We start from the raw sequence: 21,474 nt of genomic DNA on the forward strand, positions 1-21,474 counted from the left end.
GGGTCTGGATGGGGCCAAGGTCCCGGGAGGTGTGGTGTGGAGGGTCCTGGGGGCGGACCCGGGTCTCGGGAGACGGCTGGCCATGGGGCGGACCCGGGTCTCGAGGGGCGTGGTCGGTGTCCTGGGGGCGGGGCTAGATCTGGGAGGCGGGGAGCGGGGCTCGAGGGGTTCAGAAGAGCTTGTCCTTCACCAGTCCGTTCCTCAGCGGCTTCCTGGAGGCCAGACCAGTGCAGGTTAGCTTGGAAACCCCAACGTCGCCCCAGTTCCTCCCGCGCTCTCCCGATCTCTGATGACCCCACCGTCTCCCCACGACTTCCCTTTACCAGCCCTGGCCCAGGCCCCGCCTGCCTGCTGCCTACTTGGCCGTCCGCTCCTCCTGCCCATAGGGACCTCCAGGTCCGCCCGGGGGGCACGTCTCCGTACCTCGTCCCCGCTCTCCCCTTCCCAATTCCCAGTCCAACCCCTCTCCTCCTCCCGCGGGGAAGAAAAGCCACGTCCAAGCCCGGGCCTGACTCCACCGCTTCCTCCTCACAGACCGGGCCCTTGATTGTAATTCCCTCCGGGGTGGTGGAACTGGCCAGAGCCCCCGCCACTCTGGGCCTCGCATCTCTGCATCCGCGCCCTCCACCCACATCAGCCCCTCCCCGCACTTTCTATGTTCTTAGAACAAGTTTGTTTTGCGGTGCTGCGGTTGGAACCCAGGGCCTCGCACATGCTGTGCGACGTCTCTACCACTGAGTCACGTGCCCAGCTCCAGTTAAGCTGTAAAACTACCCCATATGAGGGACACCTGCGGACCCAGGGAAGGATACCTAACCGCTAAACAATGGGCGTGGCTTGTAAAAAACGTTTTCTCTTGCAAAGAAGCGATGTCTTCTCTATGCAAAACCATGCATCCGGTCCCCAAACCCAGTACTGCTTGGAGATTCCTCCTGGTTCCCGCGGCCACTCTCCAGAAATCCCCTTTTCCCAGTGAGCATTTGTAGCAGGACCCGGAGGTTCTCAAAGGGAAGGAATCCCGAAGTTTCTGCCCCTGCTTCCTAGTGGCACCTTGTTGAATTGATTTGGCCTCTCACTGCCAATTCTTGGAGTGATGGTCAAGGTCATTAGTCATTGTGGTTTTCATTTGTGGGCACCGCTTATGGCCTCGCACTTGATTTTTTTGGTTGCTTCATGGACTTGACTTGTGCGGTCAAGTTCACATACAAATATACTGAGGTTGGGGGCGGGGCCAACAACCTCATGGGCCGGAGGTCAGAAAGAGAAGAAAGGTCACAGTTCTCTGGAGCCACTCCTGTAGGTCACCCCTGGTGTCTTGCATTTGGGTATTGTCACAGATGCAAACACACGTGTGCATGGCTGTCCCCTCTGCACTTTCAGCTTTGTGGAGCATTCCATCTCAGAGACCCTTCCATGAAAAAAAAAAAAAAAAAGGGCTGTCCTGGGGGAAAAGGTCTTGGTCACTTTGTTTTATTTAATATTTTTTAGTTGTAGATGGACACAATACCTTTCTTTCTTTAGTTTTATGTGGTGCTGACTATCGAACCCAGGGCCTCCCACGTGCCTGGCGGGGGCTGTACCACTGAGCCACAACCCCAGTCCCTGCTTTATTTATTTTGGAGACGAGGTTTCACTCTGTTGCCAGGCTGGTCCTAAACTTCTGGGCTCAAGCAATCCTGCCTCAGCTCTCCGAGTAGCAGGGACTCCGGGTGTCCACCACCACACCTGGCTTGGTCACTTTAGTTCACTCCTCCCCTTGGACTAAAACTCAGCCTCTGTGTGTTTCGGAGGCAACAGAATGTCCCCTCCTGCAGCTCACCATCCTGTGCTCTGCTCTTGCTTTGGGGAAATGAGCCACACTTGGACCTCATCTGTTGACTGTCTAACTTTGCAGCGACCCTTTGGGCCTGGAGGGTTGGGGTGTGTGTGGTCACATTCACCACCTGTTCTGGCTTCTCACTTTGTCCCACAGGTAAGTAAGCTCCATTCCTTGATGACACAATCTCCCACCTTGGTTCAGGGCCGATTTCAAAGTTTTTTATGTTATGTTGACTTCTTTGATACATGGGGTGTTATGTTTTAGACATGAGGTGTCCCCCAAAAGCTCATGTGTGAGACAATGTAAGAATTTTCAGAGGCAAAATGATTCAATCATGACCCTGGACCTAATCAATGGATTAAGCCACTGACGGATTAACTGGACACTAACTAGGCACGCTGAACATGGGTGGAGGGATGAGGTCCTGCAGGCGTGCCTTTGGGGGTTCTATTTTGTCTTTGGTGAATGGACTCTGTCTGCTTTCTTGGTTGCCATGTCCTGAGTGGCTTTCCTCCGCCACGCCCTTCTGCCATGATGCTCTGCCTCATCTTGGACCCACAGCTATGGAGTCAGCCGACCGTGGACTGAATCTCTGAAACTGTAAACCAAATAAACTTTTCCTCCTCTATGTTGTTCTTGCAGGTCTTTTGGGACAGTAATGCAAAAGCTGACTAAAACGGAAATTAGCACCTGAAGTGGGGGTGTTGCCGTGGCTACCCTGACCCCGTGGTTCAGAAACCTTTGGAGCTGGTGTGCAAAGGGATTTGGAAAGGTTAAGAGGTGCACACTGGGCTGGGGCCGGGGCTGGGGCTCAGCGGTAGAGCACACGCCTCACGTGCGTGAGGCCCTGGCTTCGATCTTCAGCACCACGTATAAATCAATAAAATAAAGGTATTGTTATTGTGTCCACCTACAACTACAAAATAATATTTTAAAAAAGCTGCAAACTGGAAAAGCTTTAGAATGTTGTTTTCAGAGCTTAGTGGGCAGTTCTGGTTGGGAACTCAGAAGGTCAGATGCCAACAGGACTGTGGAGCGTAGACTGGGAGAGTGAAGTTTCAGAGGAGGAGAATGCTATTGGAAACTGGACTAGAGGCCATTCTGTTATGTTCTAGCAAAGAAGGTGTCTACATTTTGACCAAGTCCTGAGACTTTTTAGCACGTTGAATTTAAAGGTAAGGTACTATATGACAAGAGAAAATTTCAAGGCAGCACAAAATTCAGGTGGTGGCATGAATATTGCTGGTGGCTTTCAGTCAAGTTTACTGTGATGATCAGGAACAGAAAGCAAAACAGAGATCTGAAAAACTTGCAGTTTGGCCAGAAAAGTAAGAAAAGTGCAAATAAAATTGGGGCCAAGGAAGTTGTGGTTGTTAAAGACATTATCATCACTAAAGAGATGCTAAGTACTTTGCACAGAGATAATGGGACAGATGGCTTGAGGGCCTCTCAGCCACTGGCAAAACTACACCCATCTCAGGCTCAAGGGGGTAAAATTAAAGACTTCTTTGAGAGAAGACCATGGGGCACCCTGCTTGCATAGAGGGGCAGTGCAACCACCAGCCAAAATCAACTCTCCCTCCTCTACACTGTCCTTGTCAGACCATTTGGTCACAGCAACATAAAAGCTGACTAACACATGGGGGGGGGGGCGGGGTTTGAAACTGGGAACTGGAGAGAGAGAGAGATGCATCCTCACTCATTTCTCTGGCTGGTTCCCTACGTGACCCACCACCATGGTGACAGGCCTTCCCTCCCTCTGGGTGATCCCTAGTTGTGAAAGTTTTCATGGACTCAACTCTGTTCTTGAACTGCAGAGTTTCTTTCTGCTCCCTCCCTCCCTCCCTCCCTTCCCTTTTCTTCCTCTCTCTCTCTTTTTTCCTGGGCTCCAGGAATCCTTTGCCTCAGCCTCCTGAAGAGCTGAGACTGTGCCTGGTTCTTGATGCCTATACTTTTACAGTAGGTTTGGAACCTTCGAGGACCGGCATCCCTGCCCCACACCACTTTATCAGAGTCCTGCTAACTCTTGCTGGTTTTTTTTTTTTTTTTTTTCCACAAATGTCAAAGTGCCCCTCCCCCATCAACATTCAGACGCAGCTGCCAGCATTCCCCTTTTGGGGAGTGGGACGCCCCCAGTGTGAGGGTGGTGGCCTCTCTTCCACATAAGATTAGTGCCTGGCAGCTCCAGCCCACCACTGTGGTGACAAGAGAAAGCAGGATGGACAACCTGGGTGGCTTGCAGGGACATCCTGGGGCTTTGCAAGACTTTTATGGATTGCCATCGACTGCAATGGAAAAATGTTCTGGAGAGGGCGTCTGAGGTGGGAATGGATTGATTTGGGATATTTCTTTAAAAGTTAGGCACGTCAAGCTGGAGACAGAGAACAGCGCTCGGAGGGGCAGCGTGAGAAGAGACGAGGAAGTCAGTGCAGTTTAAATGCCAGCAGAAAGGGCCCTGGGAGGGCAGGCGGGCAGCGCGGCAGCCAGAGAGACTGAGCAAGAATGTACCAGGAAATAGGGAGAAAAGGGAACACAGAAAGAAAGGGACCCAAGAAGTATGTGCGGAAAACAGGATGGCCGCTGCCCCAGCTGAGGAAGAGCAGTGGCGGAGTCTGCTGATGAGTATGGATTTGTGGTGTGACGGGAATGTTCTGGAGTGTGACAAACCTGTGAATGCACTAAAAGCCACTGGCTTCTATGCTGTAACTGGATAAAGGGTATGATACTTGGTTTATGTCTCAATAAAACCTATTTTTAAAAGTTGTATGTGTGCCTGTAATCCCACAGCTCTGGAGGCTGAGAGAGGAGGATCGCAAGTTCAAAGCCAGCCTCAGCAGCTTAGTGAGGCCCTAAGCAACTCAGTGAGACCCTGTCTCTAAATAAAAGATTAAAAGGGCAGGGTTGTGGCTCAGTGGTAGAGTGCTTGCCTGGCATGTGTGAGGCCCTGGGTTCGATTCTCACACCGCATATAAATAAATAAACAAACAAATAAAACAAAAGTCCATTAAAAAAAAAAAAAAGCAGTGGGGATGTGGCTCAATGGTTAAGCACCCCTGGGTTCAATCTCCAGTACCAAAATAATAATAATAACAACAACAGCAGCAATCCCTCCATGCTGTGCCAGGCGTGGTGGCACACGACTGTAATTCCAGCGACTCAGCAGGCGGAGGCAGGAAGAGAACAAGTTTGAGGCCAGCCCAGGCAACACGGTGAGACCCTGCCTTGAAGAGTAAAAAAGTATGAGGACGTGGCTCAGTGACTGAGGTGCCCTGGGTTAAATCCTCAGTAACAGCGACAGAGAGAGAGAGAGAGAGAGAGAAATGTTGAAAAAAGAAACTTAAACCAAAATTAAAACTAAAATTTCTCAAATTAAGCCTTTAAATTTTTTTGTTTTTGTTCTTTTGTACCTGGGATTGAACTCAGAGAACTCGACCACTGCGCCACATCCCCAGCCCTATTTTGTATTTTATTTAGAGACAGGTTCTCACCGAGTTGCTTAGCGCCTCGCTTTTGCTGAGGCTGGCTTGAACTCTCCATCCTCCTGCCTCAGCCTCCTGAGCTGCTGGGATGACAGGCCTGTGCCACGGGCCGGCTGGTTCTGGTTTTTGAGATACGGTCTGGAACTCGTGGGCACAAAGGGTCCTCCTGCCTCAGACTTCCCATGCTGGGACTGGATGTGCTGGCAGTACTTTCTTGGTTTGGTCTTTGTTTTTCCTGTGGGTGTCCTCTCTCCTGAGTGCTTTTAAATCGTGTACAAAGTTCTGGGCTGGTTGTTACTTCTTTCCACCTTTGAAGTGACTTTCCTTCTCGTCTCTAGTCTCTCTGAGCTGGTTTTCAGGTCATCTCTGCTTTCTCATGGCTGCTTTCCATTCTCTCTTTGAGGGGTTGGGGACATGCCTTTTCATCCTTTTTATTTATTCTGCTTATGATTTATGTCCTGTCACTTCTGGGATAATTCTCAGCCTTCCGTCTTCTCATTGTCTTTCCTCTCCCTGTCTCTTAGTAGGACTCAGCTAGACTGGACAAGTGTTATAATTCTGGTTTTCATGTTATCCATCTACTTATGCTGGATTCTGGGTTCTGGGTATTTCTTCCCCACAGCTTCCCATTTACCGATCGTCTCTTCAGCCATATCTAATTGTTCAAGATTGAGCCATGGCCATGAGGTGAACGGGGGTCCCCACAGACATGTCCGCCTCCTGATCTCTAGAATCCGTATGTATGGACCTATTTGAAAAAGGGTCTTTGCAGAAGCAGTTAAGTGAAGACTTTCAGATGACAGCATCCTGAGTTTAGGCTGACAAGTGTCCACATAAAGAGAAAAGATGGACAACACAGAAGACGGCTATACGGAGACAGAGGAAGAGGCTGAAGGGACATGGCCACAAGCCAAGGAGCACACGGAGCCCCCAGAAGCTACAAGAGGCAGGAGGGGGCTTACCCACTGAGCCACGGCCCCGATTCTGTTTTTGTTTCTTAGTTTGAGACAGGGTCTCACCCCTCACTAAATTCCTCAGGCTGGCCTTGAACTCGTGATTCTCATTCCACCTCCTGAGTCCCTAGGATTATAGGCGTGGGCCACCGCTCCCAGCTGATTGCTGTTTTAAGCCAACCAGTTGTGGCTCTTTGTTACAGTAGCCCTGGGAAAGTCATATAACACCCAATGCCACTTTGGATGATCTCTCATGCCTTCTTAAAATAACTTTTTAAATTTAGAATGATTTTAAATTTGCAGAAATGTTCCAAAGGCAACACGGAGAGCTCCCATACGCCTGTCTTCCAGCTTCGCTCTTGTTCCACCTTACAATTCCAAAGCACCAGGTATCTACAACTAAGAAGCCACCATTATTGCTACATTGTTATTAACCAGATCCTACATACTATTTGAATTTCACCAATTTCTTTGATAATATCTTTCGCTGGTCCAGAAGCCCACGTTGCATTTAGTTATCACGTTTCCTGGATCTCCGCATACCCGTGTTTCCGGTGATCTTGACAGGGTGCCTTATTTATTTTTGTGCTGGGGTGGAACCCAGGGAGGGCCTTGTGCATGCCAGGCAAGTCCTCTATCACGGAGTCTCGCCCACCAGCCACCAATACAGTCAATTTTGAGGCTCCTAACCAGCTTTTTATAAGATATCCCTTGGTTTAACCCTCTTTATCCCATTCTGTTTTATACCCGGCTGTGCTAACTCTAGCCTCAGCTGGAGAGTCCCATTCTGCGGGTGGTGCTATGGGGTCTACCATGACAGTGTGTTCCCTGGGACCCTGTTGCTTCTGTGCACAGTTCTTGTTTTGTCATTCTAACGGAAATGCTCTCTGGTGAGGCTGGAGGGTGCTGACCACCACCCCACATTCAGGCTTGACGTGCTCAGGAGAAAGAGTGGGCCCTGGTGGGACTGGGGGGTCTGGCTTCTGCTTGGTTAGGGTTCTTCATTTACAAGGGCATCTCCACCATGAGTTCACTGTTCTACAACAAGAAAACCTTTCTGGTTTTTAGGTTTGGCCAAGCAGTTTCCCCCTACCCTATTCTCTTTAGCTGCCACTTCCCCTGGAAGCCACTGGAAGCCTCTGGAATCTTCTGGAAGATTCCTCAGTTACACCTCACCGATCCCTCTGCAGAACTCTTGATGTATATTCAATGGATAGCTAGAAGACGACACATCCCAAACTAGACCCTCAAAGCCCCCATCCGCAGATGCACACAACCCTGCCACAAGTCCCTTCTCAGTAAACAGCAGCTAGAGGCGAAAGTCTGAATTCATCTTTGATTCTTTTATTTCTATTTCACCTGCGTCCACATCTGATTGGTTCTCTCAGAGTCACCACCTGACCACAATCCACCTCCAGGCCACAGCCCCCTTGCCCATGTGCCTGGACGACGGTGACAGCCTCCAGTGGCCAAGCAGCACCCCCTTGATTTCAGGGGTGGCCCAGCCTGACTGTGAGCGATCCTGCCCCAGCAGCCTTCCCGGAACCCTCTCCACCCCGGCGCTAACTCTTGGCCTTGGCGCATCACGTCTGTAGCCCTGGGCTGGGCGCGTGCCGAAATGCTCCTGCTTCCTCAGTGTCTCGGAGCCGGCCCTGACTCCCAGCTCCACTCTGGCCAGGTCTCGGCTGCCCTTTCCGGGTCCTTTGAGGAGATTTTTAAATCTCTTCACTGCTTACTCTTTACCTCCCATCAGATCGACAGAATCAGGTCTGAGTCCACTGCTTTCCTGCAACCATGACCCCCTCTGACCAAAGCAGAGGACCTGGCTGGTCAGCACCTTCTAGAACCTTCCACAGCCTCCTGTCCTTGCTCATACACTCCTCATGTAGCCTCAGGGCTGCTGCACACCCAGAATGCATCCCGCCCGACATCCAAACCTGCTTGGTTCACACCTGAGACCCCGGATCTCGCCCTACACGGGGCCTTCAGATGCCAGCCGACTTTCTGAGGGTGGTGACGCTCATGGTCTCTGTGTGTCAGGGGTTCACTGAGACCCCATTATTTCTTCTTCCCTAGGACTCCCTCCTGGGCAGGACTGGGTCCAGGTCACCAGGACCAGTCTTGGCCTGCCCGACTCTGAGGCCCGGGAGCCTTGGCCAGGACAAAGCTGGACCCTCTCTGCCGCCCTTGGCTCTGGTTAGGACCTGGGCGGGAGGCTGCAGTCTGGCCTGGTCAACAGCTGCTCCTCAGAGTCCTCGTGACCCTGGGGCCTTGATTTACCCACTCTGGCCGGTTGCTGGACCTGAGCCTCTGCTCCCAGGGAGGAGACCCTGCCCCTCTCCTCTGCACCCCCAAGACCTCTCTTTCCCCTTCTTTGCTGTTCTGTCCGTCACAGCAGTTAAGTCTGTAGCTACATCATCCACGCCTTTATTGCAGTCTCTGTTTTGGACGTAGGCTCCGAGGACAGCATTGGCATTGCTGCATCCACCGCAGCTCCGAGGCCTGCCCACAGAGCCCATTTAGACGGATGTCACGAAAGGAAGGAATTTCGGGGTGGCCACCCCTCCACACTCACTCAGCTTTGCTGGGCTTGGGGCTCTGGGCATCTGCCATGTCATACTCCCGCAGGTCTCTCAACTCACGCATCTGGCCGGTCAGCACCTTGGCAGCGAAGGCCACGATGTACTGTGGGAGGGGAAGGTGCTGGTGAGATGGAAATCCCTTTCTCCGCTGTGCACTGCTGCCACAGGACCTTTGCATGTGCTGTTCCCATTGCCCAACATGCCTCTCCCCAGCCCGCCTGAGACAGGTCTGCCACTGGGCTGCTACGTGGTGACAGGGACAAGAATGGGACTGTGGGAGAGGAGTGGGTGGGCGGACTCACCAGGAACCAGTAGAGGTTCATGGCAGTGAGCAACAGCAGAAGCGCGTTGAAGAAGAAATAGAAGGGGATGTCGGGCACAGAGAGCAGGCTGGAGTGGCACGTGGCATACAGGACTTTGAGTGGGAACCAGTAGAGGCGGAACCAGAACCTGCGAGCAGAGAGGTGCGTCAGAACAGCTGTTGGGGAGCAGGGGACCGTGGCCCCACCCAGGCCCTGTCCTGCCCCCTCATCGCCCTACCCATCCAGTTCTCCTGCTCCTCCCTTGCCAGGTCCCCATTTCCACCTCTATTCCCGCGCTTTCTCTGCTCAGCCCCGCCCTCAGGCCGCTAGGCCCCGCCCCTTTCTCGCTGGCCCTCTCCCCTTCCTTTGCCCTTCCTCCTGGCCTGCTGTCCCCTCCCACGCCAGGCCCTGCACAGTTCGGCTCTTCCTCCTCGTGCCCAGCAGTTTCTGGCAGCCTGACCCGGCCCTTCCTGCAGTGCCCGCCCACCCCGCCAGGCCCCGCCCCTCCCCGCCACGCTCCGCCCCTCAGCCCGCCCACTCACCAGCTGAAGCAGAAACTGAGGCAGCCCAGGTCTGCGAGCACGGCGTGGAGTCGGCGGTAGGAGCCACCGCGGGCCTTGAAGTAGATGTTGAGCTTGGTGAACTCGAGCTGCACATCGCTGATGTCGTGCAGGAAGAGCACAAGGATGCCCACGTTGTGGTACCTGGAGTTGACAAGACGGGGCGGGTGGGGGCAACAGGGCAACTCGCACTGGGCCCCGCGGACTGAGCTTATCAGGCAAAGTCAACTTTAATAACTAGACAAAGGCTGGGGGTGTAGCCCAGTGGTGTCTTGTGGGAGGCCCTGGGTTCCATCCCCAGATCCACGCGCGCGCGCGCACACACACACACACACACACACACACAAATAAACCATATGTATAATATAAGGTATCATATATTTGGGGAGAGAGATGAACTCAGTACATCCATAATACTGCCATCTCAGTATGTGAGCCAAGATAACAAAAAGACTGACAGGTATTTTTCACATTCCTTTTTTTTTTTTTTTTAATGTTCTAGTCGTCAGTGGACATTTATTTATTTATATGTGGTGCTGAGGACTGGACCCAGTGCCACACATGCTAGGCAACTGCTCTACCACTGAGTTACAACCCCAGCCCACATTTTTTTTTTTTTAATGGAGCCTTTTTCTTTTTGGTCCTGGGGACTGACCCCCAGGGGGGGATTTACCCTCAGTCACGTCCCCAGCCCTTTTTATTTTTTGAGACAGGATCTCACTGAGTTGCTCAGGGCCTCGCTAGGTTGCAATCCTCCTGCCTCAGCCTCCCGAGCCACTGTGCCCAACTACCACAGGAGCTGGATTCTAGAATGTCGGGATGTGTCTGTGGTGTTCACGGATGTGCCTCGGTCAAGGGTACCATCCCGATGGAGATCCAGGGACGCTGGTGTGTGGCAGGGTGGCTCTCTGGGCCCATTTCGCCCATTCTCCCAGAATCTCAGTCTCCCTTCAGGCCTACTCGCGCCAGCTTGTCCCCTCCCAGGCCCCTGACCCGACCTTCCCCAGGGCATCCCTGTGGGTCCCACGGTGGCGTCAGCCTCTGACCCTGGTCTTCAGCAGGAGCTGCGAAGCCCAGCACCCTGTACTCACCGGAAGGCGTATGAGGAGACGATGAGGACCAAGGTGACCACGTGGTGGATGAGCATGACCACCGAGTCCTTGCGCCAGGTGTCCATGTACAGCGTGGCGTAGATGGAGTGGCCATAGAAACTTCCCTGCAGCAGGTAGGCAGCTGCAATGTCCCGTGGCACCGCCATGCCCGGCGTCCAGTCTGGGGACAGCCAGACCTGTGGTCAGGAACCCTCACCTCTGTGACCCCTGATGCCCCCGTGTTGGGCATGTATCCTTGGAGTGACCATGAGTCCCTGCAGTGTACTGACCACTGGCTCTCTGCTCCCAGTTCTCACCCATCATTTTGTATTAATATTTTTTGATAGAGCAGTTAGATTTCTAGAAATTGTGAGTGGATGGTATATAAAGTTTTTTATTTTTTTTTTGGACCAGGGATTGAACTCAGGGACTCAGGGGTGCTTAACCACTGAGCCACATCCCCAGCCCTTTTTTAACATTTTATTTAGAGGTGGCATCTCGTTAAGTTGCTGAGGTCCTTGTTAAGTTGCTGAGAGTGGCCTCAACCTTGCAATCCTCCTGCCTCAGCCTCCCGAGCTGCTGGGATCATAGGCAGGCATCACCCCGCCCAGCAGATGGCATCCAATTTGTAAGACAGGGTCTAAATTGCTGGCCTTGAACTTGCAGTCCTGCTGCTTCTGGCTCAGATACTCTTTTACATGTTAAAAAATGCTCCTGCCCCTGAAATTCCTCCCCTGCAGGATTTTTGTCCCTGGCTTCCCTGCCCATCTTCTCGTGCCAGCTCATGTGTCCCTGTCCCAGCATCCGGGGCTCCCGCTTCCTGAAAATCTCCATCTCCACGGAGGCTGCCGTCGCATTTCCAGGCTGTCTCCAGGGCCTCCCAGCGAGGAGCCCTGCCCCAGCCTCCCTTCTCCCACGTCTTGGTCCACCTGTCCACCAGACTCTGGAGACGGTGCTCCCCCAGGCCAAGGCAAGAGCCCCCAGCACGCCTGCCTCCTCCCTGGCCAGCCACAGGGCCAGGGGCCATCCGCTACTGAGGCCAAGGGCCGCCACTGCATGCTGGCATCCGCCATCCCTCCTCACCGGTCACCCTCTCTGCCTGCCCCCCACCCCTCGAAAAGAAAGTTCTCCGGGTTCCGTCCTGGGGTTCCTGCCTCTGGCCTCTGACAGAAGCTGAACTCATGTTCTCCAGGGGGATCCAGATGCACCCATGTCCCCACATCAAAAATGATCCGGCCGTGCCTCTGCCCAAGCCCCTCTGCGCTTTGTCCCCATCCTGGATGGGGCAGTGGCGTCTCCCGCCCAGGGCTGTCCAGCACCCCCTGGCTCCCACGCAGCCAGCCCACCCCCTCGATGACTGTGAGTCCGCAAACCATACCACGGTGACCCAGAAGTCCGCTCCTGGGAGGTGCCCAGCTCTCACTCCAGGCCACATCGTGCCCACCGCAGCTCTGTCCTGACAGCAGCGAGCCTGCTGCGCCCCAAGCGCCCCCCAGTGGACGAGTGAATGAACAGCGGCACCCCTGCAGGGCCAGGAGCCCCAGTCCCCACAAGGTGGACGAACCCCAAACACTTGATGTGGGGTGAGGGAGGCCAGAAACGAAGCCCAGTCGGTAAGATTCCACGTACAGAAATGTCCAGAACAGAGGGGCTACGAGACAGCCTGGAATAGAGGCTCCGGCCCTTGCTTCCTCCTCCCAGAACCAGGGCTGGGACCTTGCACTTGGAGAAGATGGCCCTGGGCACACGCGGAAGGAGAGGCAGGAGGGACAGAACCTTCCAGATTCAGAGGCCTGCAGCTACCGTGGCAGACAGAGGAACAAAGTACCCGGTTGTGCCGTCGCGGGGGAAAGGACACCCCTTCACAGGGCTGGGGTGAACGGGGGAGTCCTGGCAAACTGTCAGCAGGGGTGCCAGCAATCCTAGCTACTAGAAAGTTCCACAGTGGTCACAGGCCTGCAGCCCAGGGACTCTGGTGGTCTCCCAGAGAACCCCGGGGCTGCAGCAGCGGGCGGTGGCTTGGGGAGGGAGCTGCTGTCTGGGTCTGGGCTGTTCCAGGGTCAGAGAGCCCTGGGGCTTCTCTCTGAGACCCAGTGGGTTAAGGGCTGCAGCCTCAGGGACCCACAGGGCACCCGTGACCCCAGCCCCCAAGTCACTGGGTGCTGGGCACTGCAGGGGAGGGCTGTCATGGCACAGTGCTGGCCTGGAGCACCAGGGGCAGGAGCTCGCCCTCTGAGACCAGGGGTGCCCAGCTATGCCAAGGGCCCCTGGGGTCACTGCTGCCCCTGCCAGCCCACCATGACCGGGTGTGAATGCCCCAGCAGGTGTTCTTGCCCGGGGCAGGGTCTGCTGGAGGACAGGTGCTTCAGGCCCCTTCCCAATGCCAGCTGCCAGTGTCGGGAGCAGAGCTCCATCTCCGCTGTGCCAGAGGACATCTGCAACACCTGGCAGGGGACACCATTCCCATCACAGGGCTGGCCGCACGGTGAGCTGTCTGCACCACCCCTTCCTGAGCCACTGGAGCGCCCCACCTCTTTGTGACTCCTAGAGACAGTGGGTCTCTTTGGGCCTCTGTCTGCATGGTGTTCAAAGTCACTGATAACAGTGAAGCAGCTCTAAGGAACTGACGACGTGGCGCGGTGGGAAGACAGCCTATGTTCATGGATTGGAAGAATCAACATGGTTACAGGGACCCTGTGGAGGCCCAAAGCAATCTGCAGGCTCAGTGCTCTCCCCATCAAAATGCCAATGACATTCTTCACTGAAATAGAAAAAAAACAATCCTAAAACTAATATGGAAGCTCAAAGGACTCTGAATAGCCAAACCATTTGTGTGTGTGTGTGGTACTGGGATAGAACCCACGTGCATGCCATCACTGAGCAAGCCCTGCCCTTTTTGTTCTTTTGAGACAGGATCTCACTAAGTTGCTTGAGGCTGGTCTTGAGCTTGTGATCCTCGTGCCTCAGCCTCTAGAGTGGCTGGGAAGTGCAAATCAAAACTACAATCATGTGAGTTTGAAGCAGGAGGATCACAAGTTCAAGGCCAGCCTCAGCAACTCAGTGAGGCCCTGTTTCAAAAAAAATAAAAAATAGAAAGAGCTGGGGATACGGCTCAGTGGTCAGCACCCCAGGTTCAATCCCAAGCACCAAAAATAAAATAAAACAAAACAAAAAGTAAACAAGCAAACCCCTCCAGTGAGATACACTCTAACCACAGTGAAAATAGGTATCATAGGAAAGCAAAAACCAAAGGAACACAAAGTAACAAATGCAGGTGAAGATGTGGCAAATAAGGAACTCCAGAACACAGTTGATGGGAAGGTGAATTAGCACAGCCCCTGTGGAGAAAAGTTGGGAAATTCCTCAAAAAACCAAAAGTAGACCTGGCATGCCCCTGCAATCCCACTCTCAGGTGGGATGCAAAGGGAATGAAATAGGAATACCAAAGAGACACCTGCATGCCCATGTTTAACTATGCACAGAGGCTCGGATGTGGAATCAACCTAGGTGCCCATCAACAGATGCACAGACAAAGAAAACCGGACACAGACACACGGGGGACTATTACTAGTCCTAAAGAAGAACGAAATCCTGCTATTTGCAGCCAATTGGATAGAAGTGGAGCACATGGTGTTAAGTGAACTACGCCACATACAGAAGGAACACAGTTTGGTTCTCTCTCCTATGTGGGAACTAAGAAGAAAAGGGGAGAGACTGACCTGAGAGTAGAAGAGTAGTTACAGCGAGAGGGCGGCCAGCTGAGGGGTGCATGGATGAGGACGGCCGGGCTCGGGTGTGCGCATGGCGAGCTATCTCACTGCACCCCATGTGGTGTATGGTTTAAATATTTCAATACAAAGTAAAATAAGAAAACATTTTAAGAGGAGAGAGATACCCAGCACAGGCAAATCCAGAGAGACAAGAAGCAGATAAGCAGGTGCCAGGGGTCGAGAGGGGAACAGAGAGGGACTACTGATGGGGACAGAGTTTCTTTTGGAGTGGTGGGACTAGATAGAGCCGGTGGCTGCACAATATTGTGAATGTGCCTCTGAACTGTTCCCCTTATTTATTTTCATTTATTTATTTTGGCACCAGGAATTGAACCCAGGGTTGCTTAACCACTGAGCCACATCCCCAGCCCTTTTTATTGTTCTTGCTGAGTTGCTGAGCAGCCTTGAACTTGCCATCCTCCTGCCTCAGCCTCCCGAGCTGCTGGGATTCCAGGTGTGTGCCACCGCACCCGGCTCTTTATTTTGAGATGGGGTATATCAGTCCCTTGCCCAGACTGGCCTCCAACTCCTGAGCTCTAATGATCCTCCCACCTCAGCCTCTGGAAGAGCTGGGTTCACGGGCACACACCAAGGCTTAGCCTGCTCATTTACAATGGTTAACTTCTGCGAGGTGTTTCTTACATTTTTTTTATGGAGATGAGATGACATAACCTAAAGCATTTAGCCTGTCACAAAAGAAAAATGCTGTGTGGTTCCTCTCCTAGGAGGTCCCTAGAGTTGTTGCACACAGAAGGTAGAAGTATGGGTGCCAAGGCCCCGGGGACGCCATCTCTGCTGCGGAGGATGCACTCACGGACCTGGAGTTCTCAACCGCCGGCCCCACGCTCCTGTCACTACAGCCTGGGCTTCCGGAGGGGACGCGCAGTGTACTGTTCAGCCTGGGCCGCTTCTGAGCACGACTGTCCACTCCAGCCTTCCCTGACACCCCGGGGCATCTCGGACCATGGTCACCTCACAGGACCACAGCCCCTCTGACCCCGCGCAAGGGGACCACGGCATGCCCTGGTCACCCGGGAGCCTCACCCCGGCCACCAGGGATCCTGCAGCCCCTGCGCCACTTCTGCTCTCCAGGGAACCAACGGAGCTCAGAGAAGGCTCTGCCCCCGGCTCTGCCTCCTCTGCCCCCGGCTCCGCCTCCTCTGCCCCCGGCTCCGCCTCCTCTGCCCGGGGCTCGGGCTCCAGAATTCGCCGCTGGGCATCTGCCTCTGGCCACCAGGAACCGACCCATCTCAGTCGACCTTCCATCGAGGGCTCCCTGGTGCCCCCTGACCTGCACCTCCCACCCGGTGGGTTCACCCAGCGGCCCCACAACTGCTCTCCCTCCCCTCATCACCTGCGTCCACCTGCTGACCTGAACACCCAGGGCCCTCCCACCTTGTCCCCTCCCCGCTTAGGGACTGGCCTTCGCTCACGCCCACTTCCGCTGGGCAGCAAAGTGAGAGGTCAGAGGTCAGCTCCACTCTGAACATTTCTCCAATCAGTCACTTCTGTCCCTCCCTCCCTGGGGTCCCGTATGTCCTGGTGGGTGTCCCCTAGACCCCATCTTCAGTCCCCTCTGCAGCCTCTGGGGCAGATGGCCTATGCCGTCCAGATGGCAGGATCCATTAGGTCCTGCCTCTGTTCACAGCGCTCAGGGGTGTCCCAAACCCTCATCAGGGGCTCTGAGGCCTGAAAGGCTCGTGCTCGCTGCCCCTCTCCCTCGGTCCCCATCAACCTGGCCACTTTGTTTCTTGCCTGTCCCACATTCTCCAGACCCTCATTCAAAGTCACCTTCAGCGAGGCCAAAATGTCCCCCTAGAGACCTGCCCTGGCCCCTGCTGGGATTCTCTCAGGGGCACTTCCTCGCGTCCCTAGCAGTCAGCACCGTGTGGACAAGGTGTGGGTCTCTACCCGCTGGCGGCCGTGTCTGCACAGCCTCTGGGACACAGTCGGTGCTCAGTGAAGGCACACGGACACAGCTCACGTGCCAGCGTGATTGATAAGAAGCCAGAGGCAACGCCATGCCCAAACTGCGGAGATGATTCCGGTTTAACCACAGGAGCGAAAGTGGAGCAGCAGCCAGTCCCCTCCCTCCAGGACTCAGGAGGTGGAAAACCCATGTGGCACGTGCTGCCCTGGATGTGGCTTCCCACTCTGGCTTGGTGCCACTGGAAGCCCCCCAAGAAGGAAACGCTGTCCACCTGCACCTCAGAAACATGGCCAGGGGGCAGCCAGAGCCCCCCCTGTGGATGGGCTCTTCCATGCCACATGGCCGATGCGGGCCCTGCCCTGCCTCGGTAGCCAACCTCCTGTCCAACAGCTATGATGCCCACATCAAATCCAACCAACTGGGGAAGTCACTTCTCATCATTTTATATCCTTGCCAAGATGGTCCAAGGCACTAGGGACATTCCCATTTCTGCACGGTTGCTAGAGGAAACATTTTAGCATCCGCAAAACCCTATTGGCCCATCCCTTTCTTAAACCCATCCCTTTTAGAATGAAACTCAATCTTCTCTTCTTCAAGAGCTGAAGCAACCACCCTTTTTGGCCTCAAGCAACAAGCTTGTAAGTACCCCAGGACCTTTGCATATGCTGGAACTGACTCCTGAAATGTTCACGTTGGGCCATGCAGGAATCACCTCCTCCAGGGGGTTCCTCTGACCCCCAACAGCATCTGGTGCCATTTTTTGTGTGTTTTAAGCAGAGCCCTCCCCACCCATCCCTGAAGAGTTCCTACCGTAGAAGACAGAGGGTGGGTCATAAAAGAATGGGTAGTCAGTGCCGAAGAGCAGGTAGGCGCTATAGCTCCAGCAGCCCAAGTAGAACAGAAACTTCCAGGCGCTCTCAGGCATCTTGGCAGCATCTCTGGGCTGAAGGCGGCATCGCTTGGCCAAGGGCTATGGGTGAGAAGGCAGGTGGCCGTTGGCACTGAGGACCAGAGCCACTCCATCATGGTGGGGACACAGGCCCAGCAGCTCCCCAGGAAGGGCAAGGTTGGGGAGGGCCCGGCCTCCATGCCCATAACTGCCTGGAGCAACCAGAGCCCAGGTGTTTCTGCCAAGGGCTAAACTTAGCACCCAGCTGTCCAGCTGGCCCAGGCCCCAGCCCTGGGGAGGGAAAGAAGGGGGAGACCCTGTGGGAAAAGGAGAGGGAAGTTGGGCAGGTCCAGCAGGGGGACACTGGGCTTAAGTGAGGGAGACCCACGGGGTCAGCCTGGGGGAACCAGGAGGGGGCTCCGGTCACAGCACGAGCTAGCAGTATGATCAGCGGGAGGAGAAGGGAATTAGAAGACATGAGGGAGTTGGGGGCCCATGAAGGGAGATCTGGGGGCATCTGGGGGAACCTGGGAGGCTGGAAAACCCAAGGGATCCCCATGGGGGAGACATGCAGGGGAGAGGAAGAAATTGCTGGGGGGAGGTGCGTGGGGAGAATTGGGAGAACCAGAGAGAACTGAAGGTGGGCGAGGATGGGGCATGCGTTCAGAGTCCGCTGGAGCTGCGGGGACCAAAGGAGGAAAAGATGGGGCTGGAGGGAGAAAGAGCGGTTAGGATGCAGAGGGGGTGTCAGAGACAGGGAGGCAAACCGGGGCTTCAGGGAACCTCAGGGAGAGCACGGGAGTGTGGCCATGCAAGGCTGAGCCACCAGGAATTAGAAGGGTCGCCAACAAGGGGAGGAACCTCCAGCTCTTTGGGGGCGGGGCCCCAGAGCTACAGGCCAAGCCCCGCCCCCTCCCCCAGGGCTGAGGGGGCCGGAGGAGCCCAGAGCAGTTGTCATGGAGACAGTCAGAGCCAGCTCCGGTAACCCCAGGCAACCATACAGCTGCCAAAAAGATGAGCTTTGAAGAACCGGTCAGGCCCTCCGCCCATTTCTGGGGAAGGGCGAGGCTGGAATTGGGGAAAACACCCCACCCACGCTGGGGAGGGCTGCTTCAGGAGCTCAGCCTCCCAGGATTCCAAAAGTGCGGTTGTGCAGGTCCTGCTATGCCCTACCCTGGTCACTCTGGAATGTTGGGAGGAAGCACCTATTTGCCCTGGTGGTCCAAGAGGGGGCCACATTTCCCTTCCCTGCCAGCCCTCACCCTCGCAGGCCTGGGACCCTGGAAATGGGCAAGCAGGGGGCACGGGGGTGTGGTGGAGCCAGATGGAGACCAGAATTAACCTATGGAGCAGACTCCTCACCCCTCCCCCTCTCTAGAGCAGGGTGGGGCTGGGCTCTCTCCCTCCTGTGGGTGATATGGAGACGGGGTTGGGCACAGTGGCAGTCAGACAACACCCCTAACAAGGGCCAGCCTCTTCCCAGTCAGTAGAGAAAGGCCCCTTTGTTGGCACTGGGCACTCTGTCCCCCGCACCCTTTACACCACCTCCAGTCGGACTGGGGTGGGGTGACCCCAGCCCATCCCAGGGAAGTTGCAGCCAAGCTAGAGGCCCTGGCCTTTCTACCAGCTCAGGCCACAGACATCCCTCCCCAGGAAAGGGAGTGGGGTCAAGTGTCAATGTCACCACCTGTCACTCTGACCTGGTAGATGGCCTCCTCAGGCTTTCCAGAAACTGAGTAATGCGCTCATCGCCTCTTGGAGGCAGCATAGTCCAGCCCAAAGACCCAGGCCAAATCACCCCCAAGGCAGAGACCACAAACGTGGTCACGATGCCCAGGCATTTGCCATCTCTGATCGGAGGGTGGCGCTGACCCCAGACAGGCGCGAGGCTGCGATCTGGCGGCCCCTGCCTCTTGCCAATAGCAGTGGGCAAGCGGGCCCCGCTGCTGCACAAACCCCGGAGGAGGCTGAGCAGCAGACCTGCCTCTGGTCCTCCAGCGCGCTCCGCAAGGCCATGCAGACGCAAGGCGCCGGCGGCTTCCGTGAGCCGAGGCCTCTTGGTCCGGGTCCTGGATTTCTTGGTCCCCAGCTCGACCCTGCCTGAAAGAGCGCGCAGAGGCCCGAACCCCCCACCACGCGGGGCTCCCTTGTCCCAAACTGACCAGGAAGGGTCGTGCTTCGGTTCTCCCACGTCCCAAACACCTAACCCGCACGGGACGCCTTACGTCCTGGGATAGCCCCAGCCGGGCCACACCCCCGCATCCACTCCCACCTCCCACCCTGTCCTGATCCAAAGGGGCTCAGCGGCCCAGGATCTCTGGTCCAGAGGCCAAGTCTCGGGCCCCTCCAGTCCGAGGCCCCCCACATTCCAATAACATCCCCACTTGACCAGCATTGACAGAAACAGACGCGTGGCGGCCCTGAATCTCTCGTCGAGGGCCCCCCTCCGTACCGCTCCCTGCAGCCCGGGGTCCCTAGGTCCCGGCCCCGCGTCGCACTGACCCGAAAGAGGCGCGCGGTGGCCGCGGAGCGCAGCGCGGTCCAGCCAAGAGCGCCGAGCGCCAGCAGCAGCAGCTCGGGCGGCGCCAGGTGCGCGTGCTCGGCCAGGCCGCGGCGCGCCAGTCCCCAGCCGCAGTCCGCACAGCCCCGCGCAGCCGCTACTGCGCTGCCCCAGCTCCGTTGCACCAGCTGCGCGTAGCTCGGCATGGGCTCGGGCCCCGCCGGCCCTGCTGCGGTCCCCGCCGCCGCCATGCCGCCCGCTCGCCGGCTGTCCCCCGCCGCCTGCGCCAGCCCGCGGTGGCCGCCGGAGCCGCGCGCCCCGCGTCACGCGCCGCAGTTGGGCCGGGGGCGCGCCGGCAGGAGCGCAGTGTACGGAGGGGCGGGGTCAGCGCAAGCTCCGCCCCGGCGGGGGCGCGGAGGGGGCGGCAGAGGGGATGCGATGCGCCTGGAGGGCGGCCCTAGCTCGCACCTTTATTCTGGCGCGGACATCCAGGCGGGACAGCGGGAGTGTGGACCTAGAACCCCAGCAGGCTCCGCGCGACCTCTTGTTGCTACCCGCGTTCCCACCCCGTGGTCCAGTACCCACCACTCAATGCCCGTGGCTTGGGGCAGCACTGTGGGCACCAGCAGGCAGTGCCTTCGGTCGGCGACATCCTCTCTTCCGAGCCTTCCAGTATGCCTCTCCTGTTCCAATACCGTCCCCCCTACCCTCAGTTTCCTAGAGCCCTCGCACCTCGTGGATTTGAGGCCTGGCATTCAAATCCAGTCTCAGGGACCATCTTGTGGCCTTCCCACATTAGAAAGATGGGGCAAATGAAGCCTCTCATTCTCAAAAAGGACAGAGCCCACGGGAGGCCTAAGGAAAAGTCCCCTCGTGGAGATTCACCCTGTTTCTCACGAGGTTCCTGGCAGGCAGAGCATTGGACTGGGGACCTGTGACACTTCCTAGCTTTTGCTCCTCCAGCCAGTGGCAGATCGTTAGGGACTCGGAGGCAGACTGTGAGGTTGGGGCTGCTGGTATTAGGGGGCTCCCTGGAGGAGGGATAGAGCTGTTCAGTCTGAGGGACATCTGCTGCTGGGCTCCCCAGTATCAGGTCAACATGGGCCTTGCTGGGAGGCCAAGGGAATGGTGCCATTATGGGGAGACTCAAGCTGGATTAAGATCACAATTTGAGACCACCCTAGGGACCGCTCTCCAGCAACCACTGAACAGCTTCAACTATCAGTGAAGGTGCTGGTCACCTTCGCTGGAAACACCTGGCACTGCTGCTCCACCTCTCAGCTCCTAAGACTTCCCTTCCCTGGTCTTCCAGCATCAGGAAGTAGGAATGGGCCTCACAGGAGCCAGTCGGGGCTCCACAATCGCCAGCCTGCCCTGACCTGCAGGTGCTCAGGGAAGACTGAGGAGGGGGTCACAGGAGCCTCCTGCCTCTCCCCGCACATCCGGTTAGCCCTAGCCTCCCATGTCCCTAATCTGGCCACTTTTCCTTGTGCTGCCCAGGACCACCTTAAGTCTCCTGTCTGCTGTCCTGCCTGAACTCCTCACCCCATACAGAGGCCAAAGGGACCTTCCAACCCTAGGGTGCTTTCCTTCCAAACC

The 21,474-nt window shown here is 55.9% G+C and overlaps 1 protein-coding gene across 2 annotated transcripts; it reads right to left on the reverse strand.

Annotated features, from left to right (window-relative positions):
• Positions 1-73: 73 nt before the first annotated feature.
• On the reverse strand, positions 74-20,219 carry Cers1 (ceramide synthase 1). Of its 2 annotated transcripts, XM_047532677.1 has the most exons (8): positions 19,878-20,219; positions 17,297-17,456; positions 10,787-10,967; positions 9,678-9,839; positions 9,136-9,283; positions 8,827-8,936; positions 1,240-1,408; positions 78-212 (listed from the first exon to the last, which is right to left on the reverse strand). In XM_047532677.1, exons 1-7 carry the CDS (start codon positions 20,124-20,126, stop codon positions 1,273-1,275), a joined length of 1,146 nt encoding a protein of 381 aa, XP_047388633.1. In that variant the 5' UTR covers positions 20,127-20,219; the 3' UTR covers positions 78-212; positions 1,240-1,272. The 2 variants fall into 2 exon arrangements, with proteins under 2 accessions (XP_047388634.1, XP_047388633.1); XM_047532678.1 differs by lacking the exon at positions 1,240-1,408 and having other exon boundaries at positions 74-212.
• Between the last annotated feature and the right edge of the window lie 1,255 nt (positions 20,220-21,474).

The sequence above is a fragment of the Sciurus carolinensis genome, chromosome 17, assembly GCF_902686445.1.
Source record: "Sciurus carolinensis chromosome 17, mSciCar1.2, whole genome shotgun sequence".
NCBI classification, from domain to species: domain Eukaryota; kingdom Metazoa; phylum Chordata; class Mammalia; order Rodentia; family Sciuridae; genus Sciurus; species Sciurus carolinensis.